The sequence below is a fragment of the Leopardus geoffroyi genome, chromosome A1 (assembly GCF_018350155.1).
Source record: "Leopardus geoffroyi isolate Oge1 chromosome A1, O.geoffroyi_Oge1_pat1.0, whole genome shotgun sequence".
NCBI classification, from domain to species: domain Eukaryota; kingdom Metazoa; phylum Chordata; class Mammalia; order Carnivora; family Felidae; genus Leopardus; species Leopardus geoffroyi.
Genome location: NC_059326.1, coordinates 63,968,009 through 63,987,842, shown reverse-complemented (window position 1 = coordinate 63,987,842; position 19,834 = coordinate 63,968,009). Strand labels below are relative to the sequence as shown.

Below are 19,834 nucleotides of genomic sequence, written 5' to 3'. Positions count from 1 at the left end.
CAAATGTGAAAGATTTTCATTCACTGTGGATAACTTCTTATTCCTTAGAGGTGCATGTGTTATTCCTCTTTTTCATTTTTCTTCTCTCACATATAACCATGCACAGATTGGCCAATATAAACCAGTAGGATTGTGTTGGTTTTCTCTCAGCTTTATATCCAAAATTACTCTCCATGAAGCATCCAAATTGTAGCTGCCTTGGCTTATCTGCAATGACTTCTCAGAGCACCTAGAATAAGACGCAAGCTTCTCCCCTGGCCTATGTGATCAGACACCTGCCCCATCTACAATCTCCTTACAGAAAATCCTTACACATCTTTCCTGTCTCTTTGTTCCACACATGCTGATTTTCCTTCTGTTCCTCAGACACATGGACATAATATTCTCTCTACTTGGAAACACAAGATCTTCCTACATTCTCAGCTCAAATATGTTCTCCAGAGAAGTTTTCTCTGGAGATTTAATGTAACACAGTGTCCTTCACAGCCACCTGTTCTACAGGTGTTCTAGATTTTAAGTAAAGCAAATCAACTCCATGGTGTGGGTGGGCCTGTCCAATCAGCTGAAAGGCTTAAGAGAAAAACTGAGGTCTCCAGAAGAGGAAGGAATTCTACCTCCAGATGGCTTCTGGACTCAAGACCAAGATATCAACTTCTGCCAGAATTGCCAGCCCACCGGCCTGCCTTACAGATACAAGAATCACCAGTCTCCACAATTGCGTGAGCCAATTCCTTAAAATCCCTTTATATAGATGATAGGCAATAGACAAATGATAGGTAGAAAGAAAGAAAGAAAGAAAGAAAGAAAGAAAGAAAGAAAGAAAGAAAAAGAAAGAAACTACTGATATCATTTGTTCTATTTCTCTGGAGAACCCTATTACATCAAATAAGTTACCATATGCCCATCACATAAAAAGCCCAATCACTGCAGGTTTCATGTTTATTCTGTGGCTCCTTCTATCCCACAGAGCATCACATTTTACCTCTAAACAAATATGTATCCCAAATGAGAAGTGTGACTTCAAATTAGATGGCAGTGACTCAATTCTGAACAAATAGCAGCATACATGTTTTTACTACTTTGCATTATATTTAAATAGTCCATGCTAACTAAAAGATATTAATTTTGCTTGATGCAGAATAATTTAAATATATCACCTGAAATGCTGTTGATTTAATGATCCAATATAACTAAAAATGCCTAGATTTTGTCTATAATAATCTGTAAAGGAACTCATATTACATCTATGGACATAATTGGTATTTCGTATTTAATTTGTATAAAATTTATAGGAAAATATATTTATATCATCACACATCATGTATTAAAACCTTACCGACTAACAAACAGTCTTCAATTTACAGAAAAGGAAGGCTTTCTTGCTGTCAGAACTGCATAGAATGGGGAAAAGAAACGTGTAGTAACTCACCAGTTCAGGTTAAAGTTTGGCTGATACTAACAGAGGAAATTCAAGAAATATATTGTATTTCTTAACACGTCAATATCATTTTTCATATTATAATAATATCGGCATCATAAAAAATTTAAGCACTACCTTGAAGTGTATAGAAAACAAAATTTTCTTATTTGTATTTCCCCTTCTCCCAATCATTTTTTAGAGTTTTGTTCTATATAGGATGGACTGATTTTGATGCTACTTTCTAAACTTGAGATTCATTTCCTTCATTATTGTGAGTCTTTGGTGTCTATTCAATATCTAAAAGATTTATAACTTGACCTCGTTGTGGCTGCCACTGTATATAAAACTGATTAAAAATAAACTTTGCCTAGGTTATACAAACACTCAAAAATTTGCATTCATCTATTTCCCTAGGAGAACTAAACAACAACAAAAATATTAAAACATTTGCTCATTTCAGTATAGTTATGAGAAAAAGAAATCTTCAGAACAATGAAATAAATATTCAGGCAAGTCAAAATATAAAGGTCAATATTTTTCAAATGTTACATTCATTAAGGTGTAAGTAAGTTCAAATTAGATTTTGGAAACCCATTTCAATAATATCTAACAAAACTTATATATTTGTCTTGAAGAATGCATCCGAAAATAAGGATTTTGTTGGCTGGGCAATAAAATGTTCTGATAACTGATGAGATGCCCTAATAAAATTTATGAGACTATCCTGGAGTCTATTTGAAAAAGAAAGTATTAAGAATAAGTGACTGGTCTCTTTCATCTCTCCTCTGGCGTTTTATTTTAAAATATAATAAATCATTCACTGATGAATTTATATGCTATGTTGTGGAAATAGGACTAGACTAAGAAAAACTATGTTCCCTCTTTGTAGTTTAGCAAACTTATGCCTATTTTACTGAAGAGGGAATAGTTTTTCACCTGTAAGCTCAATATGAAAATGAAGGATAACTAAGGAACTGTTCTGGCTAACGTAGGAATAGGCATCCTGGAGGCCTTTCAGATTGCCGCTGTTTTGCAATAACACAATCTGGAAGTCACAAGTCTATGGAACTGTGATGAAATCCGTAACCCCAAAGAGATAACAACTTCTGTGCCAAACAGATGGGGAAAGGTCCTTTAGGTTTCCACTTCAGTAAACTTTTATCTTGCTATCTTTTTTATTTTATTTTTTTTAATCTTCCTCTACACACAATCCCTGATGGAAACAAGTAGCAAGTTAAAAATAGTTTATGTGTACTGTGGAGGTCTGGCAAGAACCTGAGTAGTTAGAGACATGGCGATGGCTGATGTTCAATCTCATTTTGTTCGAGGGATTCTGTTCACAATATGTATTTCCTTTGGGAACTCAGTGGATGGAGAGTGATGACTGTAAGTGTAGCAACCTTAAAATTGTCACGTCACCAAAACAATCTGGTGTGTGATGTACTGAAATTTAGTGTGGCTTCAGAGCTTTGTTTCCAGTCAACTGGTAGTTCGTTACGAGCAACCCTAAGATGCTACAGCCAGTGACTGAATATTCCCAAACTACAGCTTAAGAGTAAAATATTTTTATTTTATCTTCATAGTGCTTTTTCTTTGTATCTTAACTTTTAGTGATCCCTTAAGAAAACTGAAACGTTGCATGGGTACAAGTCAGACAAAAATTCTCTACAGTTAGGGTAGTTGATAAACTGCCTATTAAGGTCTATTTTCCTTACAACCTTAATGAAATTATTATCTAAAATATCAAATAATATGATTAAAATATTAATAAGGGACTATCTCCTATTCCCAGACCAAAATCCCTAATATTAATTTTTATTGACTCATACACTAACCTCCACACATATCTTTATTTTCCAAATGAAAGTCTTCTGTTCCATATTAAAACTCACCCAAAGGAGAAGTTCAGTAGAATTTCATTCCTACTGAAGTCAGTAAGTATACACTGTTTAATAATAAGAAGATTTAACAGTTGTGTGATGTTAATTATATGATTGCTACTACTCTAAATTATTTCTGTGAATAACATTTAATTATCAAACATGAGACAGATATTATTGGCAGCCATGTTTTAAAAATAATTGATACACTTAGTGGTTAATGAAGGTTCCTGAATTCACATTACTAATAAGTGCCTAATCTTTATTAGGAACCTTGGTAGCCTGGTTCTTGAGCCCAACATTTGTAACCTCTGGGCTTTAAGAACTTTCTGAATGAATGGCTGGTATAATGAACAAAGGAAGGGTTAATACTAAATAGGACACAGCCATGAAGTTCAAATGAAAGAGAATGTTGAGAAGGAGAAAAGATAATCTGAAAGGTTATACACAAACAGAAATAATGCAATTAGTAGGCCACCAAACTTGAAGCATATCTTTCAAGACTACATTTGCTCCCAAGACTACATTCTTGCTTCCAAGTCTACTGATTAAAATTCCATCCAACCTTAAAGATTTTGCAGACTCTTCTCACACATGTAATTATTTGTTCTGTGTTCATCTCCTCTATATCCTAATCTAATGAGAGATGGCTCATGTCTGTCTTGTCCTTCACTGTATCCCCAGTATCTAGAACAATGTGACAGAGTAGCTGCTTAAGTGTAATTTTTTATGCCTTATCATTTTTGTACTTCTATGTTTTATTATAGAACTTTTGAACATACACAAATACAGAGAATAAGCATCCCTGTACCCAAAAAACAGCTTCAATGATTATCCACACACAGAAACACTTGTTTTACATACAGTATGACCCTCTTCCCTCTAGTCACTGAATTATTTTATAAGCAAATCCCAGACACCATCTAGTCTCATCCATAAATATTTTAGAGAAGTTATTTAAAATTTTTTTAATGTTTATTTATTTTTGAGAGAGACCTGGAGAGGGGCAAAGACAAGAGGGAGACACAGACTCTGAAGCAGGCTCCAGGCTCTGAGCTGTCAGCACAGAGGGAACACTGCCATGAACAGTGAGATCATGACCTAAGCCGAAGTCGGACACCCAACCAACTAAGCCACCCAGGTGCCCCAAGAGAAATTATTTTAAGTGAATGAACTGGGGAAAATGAATGAATGGAGACATATATCACATATTACCTCTTTTATTAAATACTTTTTGAACCCCTTATTTGATATTCAACCATTTATTTGAAAGTCTGTGGGATTTTTTCGTCTCTCTTACTTCACAGCACCTGTTTTGGTTGGAAGTGGATAAGTGCCTGAAGTTAAAAGCCTGTGTACATATCATGAACATTTCTTTACTTGTTTTTATTTTTAATTTTTTTATTTTAATTTTTTGAGAGAGAGAAAGAGACAGAGTGTAAACAGAGAAGGGGCAGAAAGAGAGAGAGAGAGAGAGAGAGAATCCGCAGCAGGCCCCAGGCTCCGAGCTGTCAGCACAGAGCTTGAACCCACAGATTGTGAGATCATGACCTGAGCTGAAGTCGGATGCCACCCAGGCATTCCTCTCTACTTGTTTTCAGTTTCTAAGTCCCTCAGAGGTGAGGACAATGCCTTACTTTTGCATATCATTCAAGGGCTATTGCAGTATCTTGAACATGGAATCTAGTTTTCTCTCTCCTACATACCACTTCCAAAAGCATGTAAAGGGATGCTAAAACAGCCCTCTTGATGTTTCCATTTCAGCTAAGAACAAACAATAGATGGGATTCGAAACTCAGGTGCCAGATACAAAAAGCACATGACTAAAAACCGTTTTCAGTTCTTCATGGTCATATTCACCTTAATTGCATAAAAAAATGATGCTGAAGAGGCAGAAGGAGAGAATTTCTTTGAAGAAACTTGTGGGTTGGCTGTGGCATTCCCCCATTCATTCACCCTAAGTGAGAAAGGCTTTAGAGACCCTTAAGTTTGCAAGATTGACAGGACTGGTAGTAGATCCCTATGTCTATGAATGGCAGCCTGTGCTTGTGGAGGAAGTTCCTGGCGTAGCAGCAGAGGAAAGAGAGGCAGCTACACTGGGTATAGGCCAGAGAGAGAAGCAAAGTTTCTATGGTCTACAGCAGTCCATGTTGTAGAAAAAGACCCCAGTAGATCTCAACAGAAAGAAACCAGAGGTTTACCATCAGAGGGAGAAATGAGCCTTGAGCACACAAAGCCCTAGAATATCAATTCCTAATATCTGCTAAGCCAGAGTCGAAACAGTGGCTGGAGGATGAGAACAAATGGTTGGCACATGGACCTGAGGTTGTTCACTCCTCGCTTGGGGTCCCCCCTAGACTGATTTGGTATGCAACCGGGGAATGGGGAGAAATGACCACCTGAGTTTTGACTATGAAGTTGGACTAGACCTTTTCCTTGCAGAATTTAGACTTTTTATGGGACTGAATTTAATTACTAAATTTACACTAGTTATGGGACTAATGACAATATAACGTCCTTTACACACAGAGAGTGACCAAAGGGTTCTGACAATTGGCCAGGGTGTCATCCTATTGCCAAGATAGAAAGTAGCCTTGTGAGTAGGTTTAAAGAAGTAGTTCCCACTCTCACCTGAATCCAATTCCCTGAATGTAATGATTACACACTTAACAGGAGACAACTGACTGCTAAGGTAGTAAGCCAGTGAAGAGGGATTCAGAAGAAACATCTCAGTTCAGAAGATGGGATAATGTGCAATTATTACCCAACTGTTGTAGCATTTTTAGAAAAGACCAAGATGTGTATACTGGCCTGCGACAAATGGGTATCTTCCTAGGTTTTAACACTAGTTAGGAATGTGAAGACTTGGAACAAAGTAGATAAAAAGTGTATCCCCTTGCCACTCTCTATGTCATTTTCCAAACTACTTCAGGCACCATTTACATACAATTTATTTGCCAAGCAGACGAACTAGAGTAAGGCAGAAAAAGACAGTACACCACCAAGAACTCTGCAAAGTCTAGGTTTATTCTGAACCCAACACATACCTGTTTATTCTGAACCCAATACACACACCTGTATTGTCCTCCTGGACATACGCTATGCGATTGATTTGACAGTCCCTTAAAAGGTATCTAGGACCATACTTTATTTTTATTTCTCTCACAAAAGAGCAGAAGTGTTTCAGTTCATCCCTCACTAAGGATTGTAAACTCAGGCTTTTGACCTCAGGCACTTTTATCCACTTCATACCCAGATGCCTCATCTGTGATAAAGACAATCACATGTCTCTAACCCAGAACGCTTGAGCTTCTTAGAGTTCTTTAGAGTCTGAGTTCCCAAAAATATCTATGGAAGTGCACACCATGAAACATGCATGATTTTAAGAGTAAGTCAGAAAACAAACCAGCATGCAGAGTCAGCCATAGGAAGACACTCTTATGATTCATCTTTATTCTCATCTTTCAGCACTCAGTTTCATTTTCCACCCACGTATTACCCACCAAAGGGTTATCACCAAGCCACCTCCCAAATCTCCAAATTGCTTAGTTCTCAGTAACACTTACAAAACTTCTTATTCCTCAGAGTCCTCTTAACTTTAAAAATATTACTGATAGGTGTTCAATGATATTAAACATTCTTAACCTGTCAGGTAACACAGAGTTCTATAATAAAAGACACTGTAGTAGATAAGAAGAAAGAAGATATATGACATGTAAATGCAAAAAATATAGGTGTCATGGGGGAGTTAGAGGTTACGACAAAACATAAGTGAGGGGATTCATTCCATGAGGACTCAAGATAAAAGTGGGAGTTTGGCAAAGCTGTATGTACAGTTGCATGGAGAAAATGATTTAGTTGAAGATCATTCCATTAATAGTGGGAAATTCAGGGCCCACAGCAGATTGCCATGGTGGGGTAGGAGTGGGGACATCTTCTAATCACATCTCTTATGCCACTTCAAACTCTGAACCAATTTAGATGGGCCATAGGTATGATAACAATGATGATCATCATGAAAGTATACTTCAACAATACTAGAAACCTTACTGAATAGACAGAAATTGCAAGGGGAAAAAAAGAATTACTAAACAGATTGTTTAAGTCAGGAAGAACATACTGCCTTTGCATAAGCCACCCAGGAAAAGCAACTAGTTGTTACATTAATGAAAATCAGAACAATCCAGAGACCTGACTGCTTTGTTGTCCATAACATTTGGAAATTAGGCCAGGTGTTTAAATAAATAAATAGATAAATGAATAAGTAAACAAATAAATAAATAAATAAAATATAGTTGAATGCAGCAAGGTCAGGAAGAAGAAGGAAGATCGAAGATAAAGTAGCTTTTCAGATAGATAATGTAAGGGAAAAAATTGAAGTTAAAAAATATTATATTCACACGCAATTAAAAAATTTTTTACTTTTTTAAAGAAATGTATGAATCAAAGAGGTGCATACAGGGATCAGCTAGCAGCTTTGTATCATAAAACAAATACACAGATACATTTGGATATATACATGTGTATATATATATATACATAAATATAATAAATATATATAAGGAAATATGTTACTGTCTGGGAATCTGATAATGGATAAGTATAAAGTCTCAGAGACTTCCAAGGTTTTATATTTTTATCTGATTTTTTAAATTTTTTTTTCAACGTTTATTTATTTTTGGGACAGAGAGACACAGAGCATGAACGGGGGAGGGGCAGTGAGAGAGGGAGACACAGAATCGGAAACAGGCTCCAGGCTCTGAGCCATCAGCCCAGAGCCTGACGCGGGGCTCGAACTCACGGACCGCGAGATCGTGACCTGGCTGAAGTCGGACGCTTAACCGACTGCGCCACCCAGGCGCCCCTATTTTTATCTGATTTTTAAAAATTCAATTATATTATGTTCAGAAGGGCCACCTTATAAGGAGAGTTTGAAAGGAAAACACTGAATTAGGAAAGAAGCATTAAGAAACAATAATTCAAGATGAAGTAGAAATCATGTGCATTATTCATTTTTCTAGGATACCTCACAGCTCCTGGCTAGTTTGAGAGTTGTTGTACAGGTCATAAATTCCTAGAGACTGAGGGAGAATAACTGAATTATCCATCTATTAATCAGAAGGGAAAAGGGAGCCCTGGTAATTAAGTAGCTGTCACATGCACTTCAATACCTGAAAGAGTAGTGCAAACCATCAAACAATCAATTTGTAATCACACAGGACTGAGAACAGAGCTCTGAGAACAGAAGGACTGACACGCCTTTCAGAGAACAATTTTGTTTCATGATAAAGAGACAGGAGGGGGAGATAAGAGGGACTTCAAGAGATAGAGACTGAATGGAATTCAGCAACATATTTTCATCTTAAACCAGAAATTCTGCGAGCTGTTGACCTCACTATTGCAGTGTAGTGTATGGTGTCCATGCAGTCCTTAAAATCATTTGAATTAAAATAGATTTTGCTTCACAAATTAAACACTCCTCGCATCCTACAGATAGCTGAGATATTTCCATCTATAGTCACAAAGGATTCCACTTCTTTTGATGAGTGCAAACCTGATTTTGCTCCATTTTATAGGACTGTCATAATATTGAAACAATCAGTATGGCTCTCCTATTTTTTGAGATAGCACGTCTGTGCACATAAATAATCTTATCAATCATCTCCTAAAAAATGCCTTCAGGAAAAGAAGTCTTGCCAAAATAGTCACTTTGCTCTTATAATGAATGATAGACTCAGTCTTGGCCACCAATTTATCCTATTGATGTGTTTGGCATAATTTCTCTAGAATGAATCTGATGAATTTTATAATCCACCATAAAAAAGGAAAAACCGCTATCATCCCCAAATGCAGTATACATTTACTTGATAATTCATTTCTTCAAAATTCAATGGCATTATCTTTCTCCATCAAGTGCACATCTCCAAAATGAGTATTTTATTTGAGGATCTTAGTGTTTTCACACGGTGATCACTATTATACTTCCTTTTGTCTTAAGGAGAAAGTACCTAATAATTCAAGATTGCAACATTCATCAGGATTTAACTTTATACTGAAGACTTTTTAGATAAATTCACTAGTTCAGTATTTAGCCATATCCATTAATGCTTTGACAAAATTGTATCACAAAATTACTACGAAAAGCCAAATTAGTTAGAAATTGAATGTAAAAATAGCACTTTCACTTTAAAAAATAATTATAAAAAGAGAAAACAATAACAGCCTATAATTCTAACATCACTATAACATCTTTTCTCATTAAACATAAATAAATACAAGGCAAATAAAAAATAAAAGCTCCCGAGTACTTTTTAAGTATATTTCATGTAACTGTCCAGAAATATTCAATGCAGAACCAATATTGCTATTTTTTATTCAGATCTTCTGCTAAAATATGTAATATCTTAGTTTTAACTACCTTAATTTAATAATTTTTTGAAATCGTTCCACATTAGCAGATATAAATATGCATAATTCTTGACTAACACATAGTATTCCATGGTGAAGATATCATAATTAGTCAACTAGATACGAAGATACTAGATTTTAGCATTGACTTTGTATTGAAGACAAAATAATCCTGTTGAATATTTATATCAAGAATTGGCTGAGCCACAAATAAAAATATAATTTAAATGATATATTTTTAAAAAAAAATTCAAATACGCATGAGAGTTTTCTCAAAATCAAACAGAAAAGAGATGCCACCCAGTCAGCTTATTTTGGAGCACTAAGGAGTAAAGTTTTAGGAGAATTAAATGAGATAATGCTTATAAAACCTTGTCTGCTAGAAAATAATCAGGGCTTAAGAATATTTGGAAGCAGCCTGGAGATGGTGGTAGAGAGCCACTGTGGGAGGCTTGCCTGATGCCAGGGGAGCCAAGAGGAGTGGAAGTGGATTGGGGACCTATGAGATTGGGATGGACCAGAGGAAATATTCTCAAGGAGAGGAAAATGGCAGTTATGGTCATGAGGTAGCAGGGGTGTTTGAGAAAAGATTAAAGCAAAGTACAAGCTGTTCTCAGGAGAGTGAAGTAGAACAGTGCACTTGGAAGTAGCTGACAGACAAGAGGCTGGGTGATGCAGGGAAGGGGAGAATGAGCTGGAAACAAATGAGAGTAATGAGAATCACTTCCTTTATCAGAAATGTAGACACTTTCTATAGAGAATTTTTGCTAAATATGAGCTTTTTGAAAAATTCTTAAGCCATGAATGAAGTCTTAAGAAATATACGATATAGAAGAAAATACATTCTTTGAGTTGAAAATACTATCCCTCTAAAAAGTTTTTCCAAATCACTGATTTCCCCAACAGTATTTCTTATTATACAAACCCCAGCCCAAATAGTGGAGAAGAGTGGAACAAACTGAAACTAAGGTTCTTGTGGCTCTAGAATGACATGATATAATGTAATGTAATATATTATATATACTTATATAATACACTAAATCTTTCATTAATCCCCATGGGATTCTCATTACTCTTTGTAGAAAAATTGTTAATACACACAAAAAACCTCCCTTCCAGTTTGCACAAGGTAAAAAGAGATAGCACAAGTCAAAGTATAATTTAATTACTAGACCTAAGTGATAGAACTTTCCCTGGCATGAAGACTGTAAGAACTCAAAGTTCTACATACTGTAAGTGCTCTCAGTAAAGACAAGAAAGACAAATTTTAAAAAATACATTCTCAAGAAAAAATGTTCCACATCACTCATCATCAGGGAAATACAAATCAAAACCACAATGAGATGCCACCTTACACCTGTCAGAATGGGTAACATTTACAACTCAGGCAAAAACAGATGTTGGCGAGGATGCAGAGAAAGAGGAGCTCTTTTGCATTGTTGGTGGGAATGCAAGCTGGTGCAGCCACTCTGGAAAACAGTACGGAGATTCCTCAAAAAACTAAAAATAGAACTACCCTATGACCCAGCAATTGCACTACTAGGCATTTATCCAAGGGATACAGGTGTGCTGTTTCAAAGGGACACATGCACCCCCATGTTTATAGCAGCACTATCAACAATAGCCAAAGTATGGAAAGAGCCCAAATGTCCATCGATGGATGAATGGATAAAGAGGATGTGGTGTGTGTATGTATACACACACACACACACACACACATATATATATATATATACACACACACACACATATATACACAATGGAGTATTACTCGGCAATCAAAAAGAATGAAATCTTGCCATTTGCAACTACGTGGATGGAACTGGAGGGTATTATGCTAAGTGAAATTAGTCAGAGAAATACAAAAATCATATGACTTCCTCATATGAGGACTTTAAGAGACAAAACAGATGAACATAAGGGAAGGAAAATAAAAATAATATAAAAACAGGGAGGGAGACAAAACAGAAGAGACTCATAAACATGGAGAACAAACTGAGGGTTGCTAGAGGGGTTGTGGGAGGGGGGATGGGCTAAATGGGTAAGGGGGATTAAGGCATCTACTCCTGAAATCATTGTTTCACTATATGCTAACTAATTTGGATGTAAATTTTAAAAAATAAAATATAAAATTAAAAAAAATAGATTCTAACATCCAAAGAACATAATTAAAAAAAGAACACTATCCATGTCAAATACTTTATTCAAATTTAATTATACCCCCCAAAACAATTGACTAAATTACATTCCTCCCTTCAATAATTTTTTTTTCTGCGCAATCTAAGAATCTCTATGAGATATTCAGATATAAACTACAAAATAATCATTTAATGTATAAGGAATACAAGCGTTATAATAAATATGATCACACAGAAATATGTAAACAGTTTCCATCATTTAAATTTATTTAATTACAGTATGTACGTGTTATGGTTAAGCTTAATTTGCTAATAATATTTTAAATTAAAAAAATTTTTAAGGTTATTTATTTATTTTGAGAGGGAAAAACAGTGCAAGTTGGGAAGGGGCAGAGAAAGAGGGGGAGAGACAGAATCCCAAGCAGTCTCTGCAGGGTCAGCACAGAGACCGACCGGGCTCAAACTCACAAATCGTGAGATCATGACCTGAGCCAAAGTTAGACACTTAACTGGCTGAGCCACCCAGGTGCCCCGTAATAATATTTTAAATGAACTTATCACTCTTGTGGTAACTAAACCACCTATTTTCATGTGGAGTAGGCATGTTTGTAAATCACAAAGCGTAACACCCTATCTTTCTTTTTGCAGATTGTTGAAAATAAAATACACTAAAACATTCAATTCCAAATGCAACCCAAGCCTAGTTTCTAAAACAATCACCAGTGCTGGAAAATCAAAGGACCAATTCCCAGCCAGTTATACTGACTACTATTACATACTACGAAGGGAGATTTTTCTTTTTCTTTTTTAAGCCCGGGAGATTACTTCAGAGTACAGTCATTTATAGGAAGCAAAGGAAAAGAAAATGTCAAAGAAATTCTAGACAATGTGAAAAAAAAAGGCAAAAAAAAATTTCCCCCCTAAGTTTCCCCCACCCTGACAACACACAAATAAACAGTGCCTCCAACAGACACATATGGAAGTACCCCATTCTTACACACACACACACACACACACACACACACACACACACACACACGAGACGCTTGTAGGATGGACATATTAATGTTGCTGAGGTATAGTATTTAATACATTAAATTCATGTTTCAATGAATCTTTGTGTAGGCATTCACATTTTATTGAATTTCTCCACTTTGTACAACTAATAAAATTAAATGAAAAAAATAGGATACTTGACAAACAAGACATATTGGATGGATGGTAAATAATACTTAATTGTTGGTAAGCCCAAGTAAAGCAGAAAGGAAGAAAGAATGGTCAAACACCAGAGAATGCTATCACATTTCTAAAACATCAAAAAGGATCAAATTTATTTCTAACAAACTAAAGAGATAAAACTGTCGTATACTCTAACCTCTGTGGCAACGTTAAAACTGAAGTAGTCCATTCAAGACCTGGGAAAAGAAAGCAAGGATGAAAGAGCCCATTATGCTTTCACAACCATTGCGTATCAAATACCTTTTTACTATATGCTCCCCGTCCCAGCATGGTAGTCCATCGGCAGCAGCTAATTCATTAACGCAGAGCTCATCAGCCAGGCCTCCATAGAACGTCCTGTACAGTCGAAGGCTGTTGATAAATTCCCTGAATGGGAAAATAACAAAAACAATTAAAACCAAAAACCCATAACAAATGCCAGTATAAATGGCATAATTTGTTGTGTGTGAAATTTAGAATGTAACTTTTTTTAAATGCTCACTGCTTATTTGTTATATATTAGCAATACTTTTCTAACAATCAAGATAAATACTATACTTTTTTTAAAAAGGATGTATTAAAATTTCCTCTTTTGAATCAAAGTTTTCACAGGGGATGAGTGTTATATAACTCTAGTCCAAGAGTTGTGAGGAGTACACACACACACACACACACACACACACACACCACTTTATACAGTATCCCTAAAAGCTCTTACTTGCTGTGGCATCTGAACCACAGTGACACTAACTACTTTCTTACCCATATAGAAATGTCAGAGGCTTTTAACAAGTTAATTGATTGCTTATTAATTAAAAGTTTATTAAACTTGGGTGATTTTCCTATCTGGGTCTTCTCTTTGGTGTATAAAAACATAAAATAATATATCTTTACTAAGATGAAAAAACAGATATTTAATATATTGCAAAAGCATGAAGATAAAAGTTGTTGGAAGATATAGTATTTAATACATTAAGTTTTTTTCCTCTCACAGGAAGTACATCTCTTTCCCCCATCAATTATGGGAAGGGAAAATTCAACAAAAAACTAGCTTGCTTTTAAACTTAAAAATTTCCAACTTTTAAAATCAAAGCTTTGATATCCCAGGAACCTGAGTTTTAGCATTTCAAAAAACTAAGTCCTAAAAACTACCTTTTTGAACTTTTTTACATAAACCATTGCTTTGGTGACAATGAAATGAAAAGCCACTAGCTTAATAAAGAGGAGATGTCCCCTGGGCTAGAAGACAGGGACAGAAGAAAAGCAAACAGAAATCTATAGGTTGAATAATTAAAACGTAGTGATTATGAAATTGCACCCCCCACTGATATTTTTAAAATAATTTCTTTAAAAATGAGATCAAAGAGGAGGGGTTGCTCTAAATTACAGCTGAAATGACCAAATTTTTAAAAATCAAATCTGACTTTGACAGCACTGATGCTCAGCTATATTTCTTTAATGCTTATGTATTTATTTTGAGAGAGAGCATGTGCATGAGAGAGTGAACGCGTGAGCTGGGGAGGGACAAAGAGAGAAGTAGAGAAAGAATCCCAAACAGGCTCTGCACAACACAGGGCTAGAGAATTCAGGAACTGTGAGATCATAACCTGAGGCGAAATCAAGAGTTGGACAGTTAACTGACTGAGCCAACCAAGTGCCCTTGATGCTCAACTGTATTAATTTTATAATTCTCTTTCTTACTTGTTTTCAAAGAACTATTTGTGGAAGTGGCTGGAGTTTTAAGTAACTACTCATCCATACGTAGGATAAATGTCATTTTCAAATATGTAATATTCTGATTATCACAGAGATCAGAAGTTTCCACAGCAAGTGTTTGGTGAGTATTTAACCAAATTTTTAGCAAAGCTTCATCAGGAAAGTGATAACAAAATGACTGTAGGATGCATAAATCTGACTCACTTCCAATTTATGCTCAATCCAAAGAAAAAAAAAGTATGCTGTATTTTGAAACTAGCACAGTAACCACTTATTTATACTTATTGATGCTTTAAGTTGGTTTCCTCTCCTAGAAAATAAGTTCCCTCATGAGGGCCATATTCCTACTAACTGGAATGCATGAACAAATACCAAGTCTCATGTTGCTACTAAAACATAATTGATGAAGCCAACTGATTCTTTCCTAGAATGATGGGGTTTAATAAATAGAAAGGTGTGTGACTCCTGTCCTGAATTCTGTTCACTATAAATAATTACCTGTTTGGAATCAAAGAGTCTTCTAGAAATGAAGAGGCCTGTCAAAACAGCTAGAATGTTGAGATCTCCAAATTGACGGTATAAAACTGAATAGATATTTCTTATCAGCCCCAAACCTAGTCCTAATCTCAGTGAATGGTGCCTTCACAACCAATAGATCATCTTGGGAAAAGCTTTCATCTTTCTTTTCTAGTCCTCTTTCCCAATGCTACTCTCACAGCCTTAGCTGAAGCTCCTATCATCTCTCTGGAAAGACTGCACTAGAATGGCATACCTCTAATCTCCTCAACAATCACGTCTCATCCTCTAAGAGCTACCTCTTCAAATTCAAATCTGATAACCCCCAGACTACATCACTCACTTGCTTAAAGCCATCAATGGTTCTCTATTCTCTATAGCATCTTGGAAAGGCACATAAGGCACTCTCTCACCTCTATTTCGGCATCAGGTCAAATCATACTTTAGGATTCCACAAAAGTGAGATACCTGCTGTTCCCCAAACACACCTTCATGCCTTTGCATGTGTTCCCTCTGAAAGCAACATATCATAGATTTCCACTCATTCTATAAACCAGCAGCTATCAGTTATTTGTCACAAACTACTGAACACTATTGAGTACCAAGCTCTGTGTTGGCACCATAGCTAAACAAGACAGTCCCTACCTGCTAAGAATGCACTTTCTGGTGAAAATGCACAATAATAACACAGTGTTTATAGTGCACATGTGAAGACAGAGAAGGAATCGGGAAAAATGTACAAATAAGATAATACTTTCATCTCAGTGTTTCATGCAAAAAAAAAAAAAGAAAAGGAAGCAAACAACAACAACAACAACAAAAAAAACAATAAGAAAGGTAAAGAGGAAAGAGAATACTGACACTCATATGCAGTTTAGCTCGTGGGAAACAGGCTTATGGGAATTATGTAAAAAGGTAGGAAGAGGCCAGTTTGTAATCAGCCTTATTGATCATCAAAAAGTGTTTCCATTTTGTTCAGAAGGCAGAGGGAGCCATTAAATGTTTTCCAGCAAGCAAGTGATGGCATCATGACAGGATCATGGAAATAGGTAGAAAGTCAGTGAGGTCACTCAGGGGGCTATAACCAAGACTCAGGGGGAGAAAATATGAGGGTGTGGAAAAAACATCTGTCAGTGAGCATCATGGCAAGTGATAGAGTTGAAAGACATTAGGAATCTAGAATTGACAGTTAATGTAAAAGTTATAATTCCTAATTGTCTTTTTCAACACCTCCCCCCAAGTGACTGAGGGGATGATTATTATCTCAGTGTTATTCACTGCAATAAGAAGTAAAGGAAGGGTGATACAACTCTTTTCAATGTCCCACACTATACTTAGGATTGCTATTCTCCTGCTCAATATTTTTATCTCTCTATGGTGCATATCACTTTCTATTCTAGCACGTCATGTACTTATTTACTATGCTTTATTGTTTCTCATCTGTCTCCCACTCCAGAATAAAAGATTCAGGCAGGCAAGGATTTTTTTTTGGTTTGTTTTGTTTACCAGTATAGATCTTAAAACAATTGTGAAGGCATATAGTAATGTCAACAATGAGTAATTAAATTAATGAACAGGTTAAAACTAATTAATTAATAATTAATTTTATTCCCAACATGTTCGGTTTGCAATTTCTTTGGAACATACGGAAAGAGAAATCAAGTAGAATGCTACTTTCAGACTTACTATGTGTAACATCATCTGGGGATCTTGCCAAAATGCAGGTTCAGTTAAGTAGTTCTGAGGTGCAGCCCAAGATTCTACATTTCAAAGAAGCACTCAGATGATGCTAAGGCTACTGGTACAAGAACCATGAATACCATGGATGTTTGCTGTTGGATATGTAACCTTGGAACCAGGGGATTGGACATGTGACATGAGAGTCATTATCTACAGAGGTGGTGACCAAAGTCATGAATGTGGATGAAATCTCTCGGGTGAATAGCACATAGTAAGAAAAAGTCAAATGAACTCAGAAGTAGAAAGAGCAAAGGAAGAAAATCGTCAATGATAAGAGCTTTGAACATTAAAGAATAAGTAAATTTGAACCTAGAGAGATTCTCCACAGGGTCAAATGCTATTATGAGAGGTTACTTAAAATAATGAAAATGTCCTCTATATGTGGTCACTCAAAAATTCATATGTTGAGACAAGGCCTTTAAAAGGCAAAAAGGTTCAAATGGGTCGTACACATAGGTTCTAATCCAATATGACCAGTGTCCTAATAACAAGAAGAGATGCTAGGGGCGCATATGAGCAGAGGAGAGGCCATGTGAGGACACAGGGAGAAGGTGGCTGTTTGCAAGAGAGAAAAACCTCAGGAGAACCTAAACCTGCCAATGTCTTGCCCTTGGACTTCTAGCTTCCAGAACTGATGTCCGTTGTTTAAGCCACCTGGTCTGTGGCATTTTGTTATGGCAGCCCTAGCAAGCTAATACAGTAATTAAAGCATCTGAAACAGAGTAATGGACTTCAGATTTGCAGTATGAGGAGTATTAAAGAGAGAGTGAGAAACTCTAAGTCCCAAAGACGAACATGAAGAGAGTTTTGGTTGAGCATATGTTTGTCTGTTTGAATATGCAGGAGAGTTGAAAATATTTGTGTATGAAAGGGAAGGAGATAACAAGGGTTTGTAGTCATTAGCTTGTTCCCAAATATCCCAATTCTCAACATTCCAGGCTTAAAGTCACTCTGAAGCTTTAGTATGTGACTTTAGTATGTGACTAGCTCTGGGTTCTAGTAAATGTAGGCAGAAGTGATGTATATTTCTTCTAAGCTTAAGCTTTAAGAACCAATGTGGTTTGGCCAGCTTCTGTTTCCCTCTTCCCAAAGACTGGCAATGTTTCACAGAGAGGCTGCTTCGTCATTCTGAGGCATAAAGCAGGTAAACCTGAGCAGTGTCTCTGCTGGTCTAAGATATTCATAGGTTATGGGGTCACCTGCGTGGCTCAGTGGATTAAGACTCTGACTCTTGATTTCAGCTCAGGTTATGATCTCACAGTTTGTGAGTTTGAGTCCCATATCAGGCTCTGCACTGACAGTGTGGAGCATGCTTGAGATTCTTTCTCTCTTTCTCTCTCTGCCACTGCCCTGCTCCCTCCATCTCTCTCTCTCTTTCTCTCTCTCTCCCTCCCTCTCTCAAAAATAAGCATTAAAAAAAATAAGATGTGTATAGGTTGTGAAAAAAAGCACTTTTTTTTTTGTCCTAAACCAATGATAGGTTGGGGTTGTTTGCTACCATATCATAATTCAGCCTTTCTTAACTGATAAAAAATAGAAAAAGAAAATTAAAAATTGATAGATCTCACATTCTAAAAAGAATAGAGAGTAAAAATTATCAAAAATTGAGTGATTCGCTTTGGAGCAAATCTCTGAGACTGAAATAACGGAAGAAAGACTGAATGCTGAGATGAGTTTTGGTTTATAAGGATAGAAATGTGAGGAGAGCTCCTACTTCAGAACTTTATATTCTGTGTTTGGAGGTTCTTAGGTCACAGAGAGTAACAGTGGTGTGGCAAAAAGTGATTGCAAGAAGGGCCGGTGGGGGGCGAGGGGAGGTGCTACATCGGATACAGAAAAAATTGAATTGGGAAGTGCAGGCGATAAAGCACCAGTAGCTATAATGAGGTTAAAAAAAAAGAAAACAAAAAGATTTATCTACTGCCACAGAGCCAATTAATGTTGGTCCTATTACAAGAATCCATATTTCAGTTCCCAGGTCAATGCTTGGCCTACTCTACACCATCATGCCTCCTTTTCAAGTTTTACATGAAATGTCTCAATAAATAAAATATTCTGTTCTTTGGATGATTCAAAATTAACTTGCTGAAGGGTGACTATATCCACACAATTATTTTTCTACAGTTATGAGAGTATTTCCAGTTAAAACCAGGAGAATAATAAATGCAGGGAGATGGTAAAAGCTCCAGCTAATTATCATTGAGGGGCTATGTTATATATGTCGGTTGCTTGCCTTAGTCTTAAGACATCTTACTTAGTCTTAAGAGTAACAGAAAATATTTTTTAAATATTTAAATATTTTTTAAAAATGGGAAAACACTGCTTGTCAGAATATTTAGTCAAAGCCTGTATGTCAAGGCCATACACAAATTAATAATTTCTCATTTGGGCCTGTAACCATTTAACAAATGATATCCCCATCTAGCTTTGCTCTCCCATCTTCCTTTCGATGCATATCCCATGTTGTAACCAGAATTGGCTTTAGAAATCAGTCCAACACTTTACTGCTTTAAAACCCTAAGGATTCATTGGCGCCTCGGTGGCTCAGTCAGTTAAGCTTCCACCTTCAGTTGAGGTCATGATCTCACATCTCCTGGGTTTGAGCCCCATGTCGGGCTCTGTGCTGACAGCTCAGAGCCTGGAGCCTGCTTCCGATTCTGTGTCTCCCTCTCTCTCTGCCTCTCCCCTGCTTGCGCTCTCTCATTCTGTCAAAAATAAATAAATATTAAAACCCTAACTATTCACATAAAATGTCTTCCCATAGTACATAATCTACCCACTCTCCACCCTTTAACTCC

The 19,834-nt window shown here is 36.4% G+C and overlaps 1 protein-coding gene across 1 annotated transcript in view; it reads right to left on the bottom strand.

Moving 5' to 3' along the window:
• The window catches only part of GPC5 (glypican 5), a 1,411,748-nt gene that overhangs the window by 1,053,114 nt on the left and 338,800 nt on the right, over window positions 1-19,834 (bottom strand). Inside the window, exon 5 of the mRNA XM_045480577.1 lies at window positions 13,326-13,451. Within this exon, the coding sequence (XP_045336533.1) occupies window positions 13,326-13,451 (126 nt within the window). The remainder of the gene's footprint in view (window positions 1-13,325; window positions 13,452-19,834) is intronic.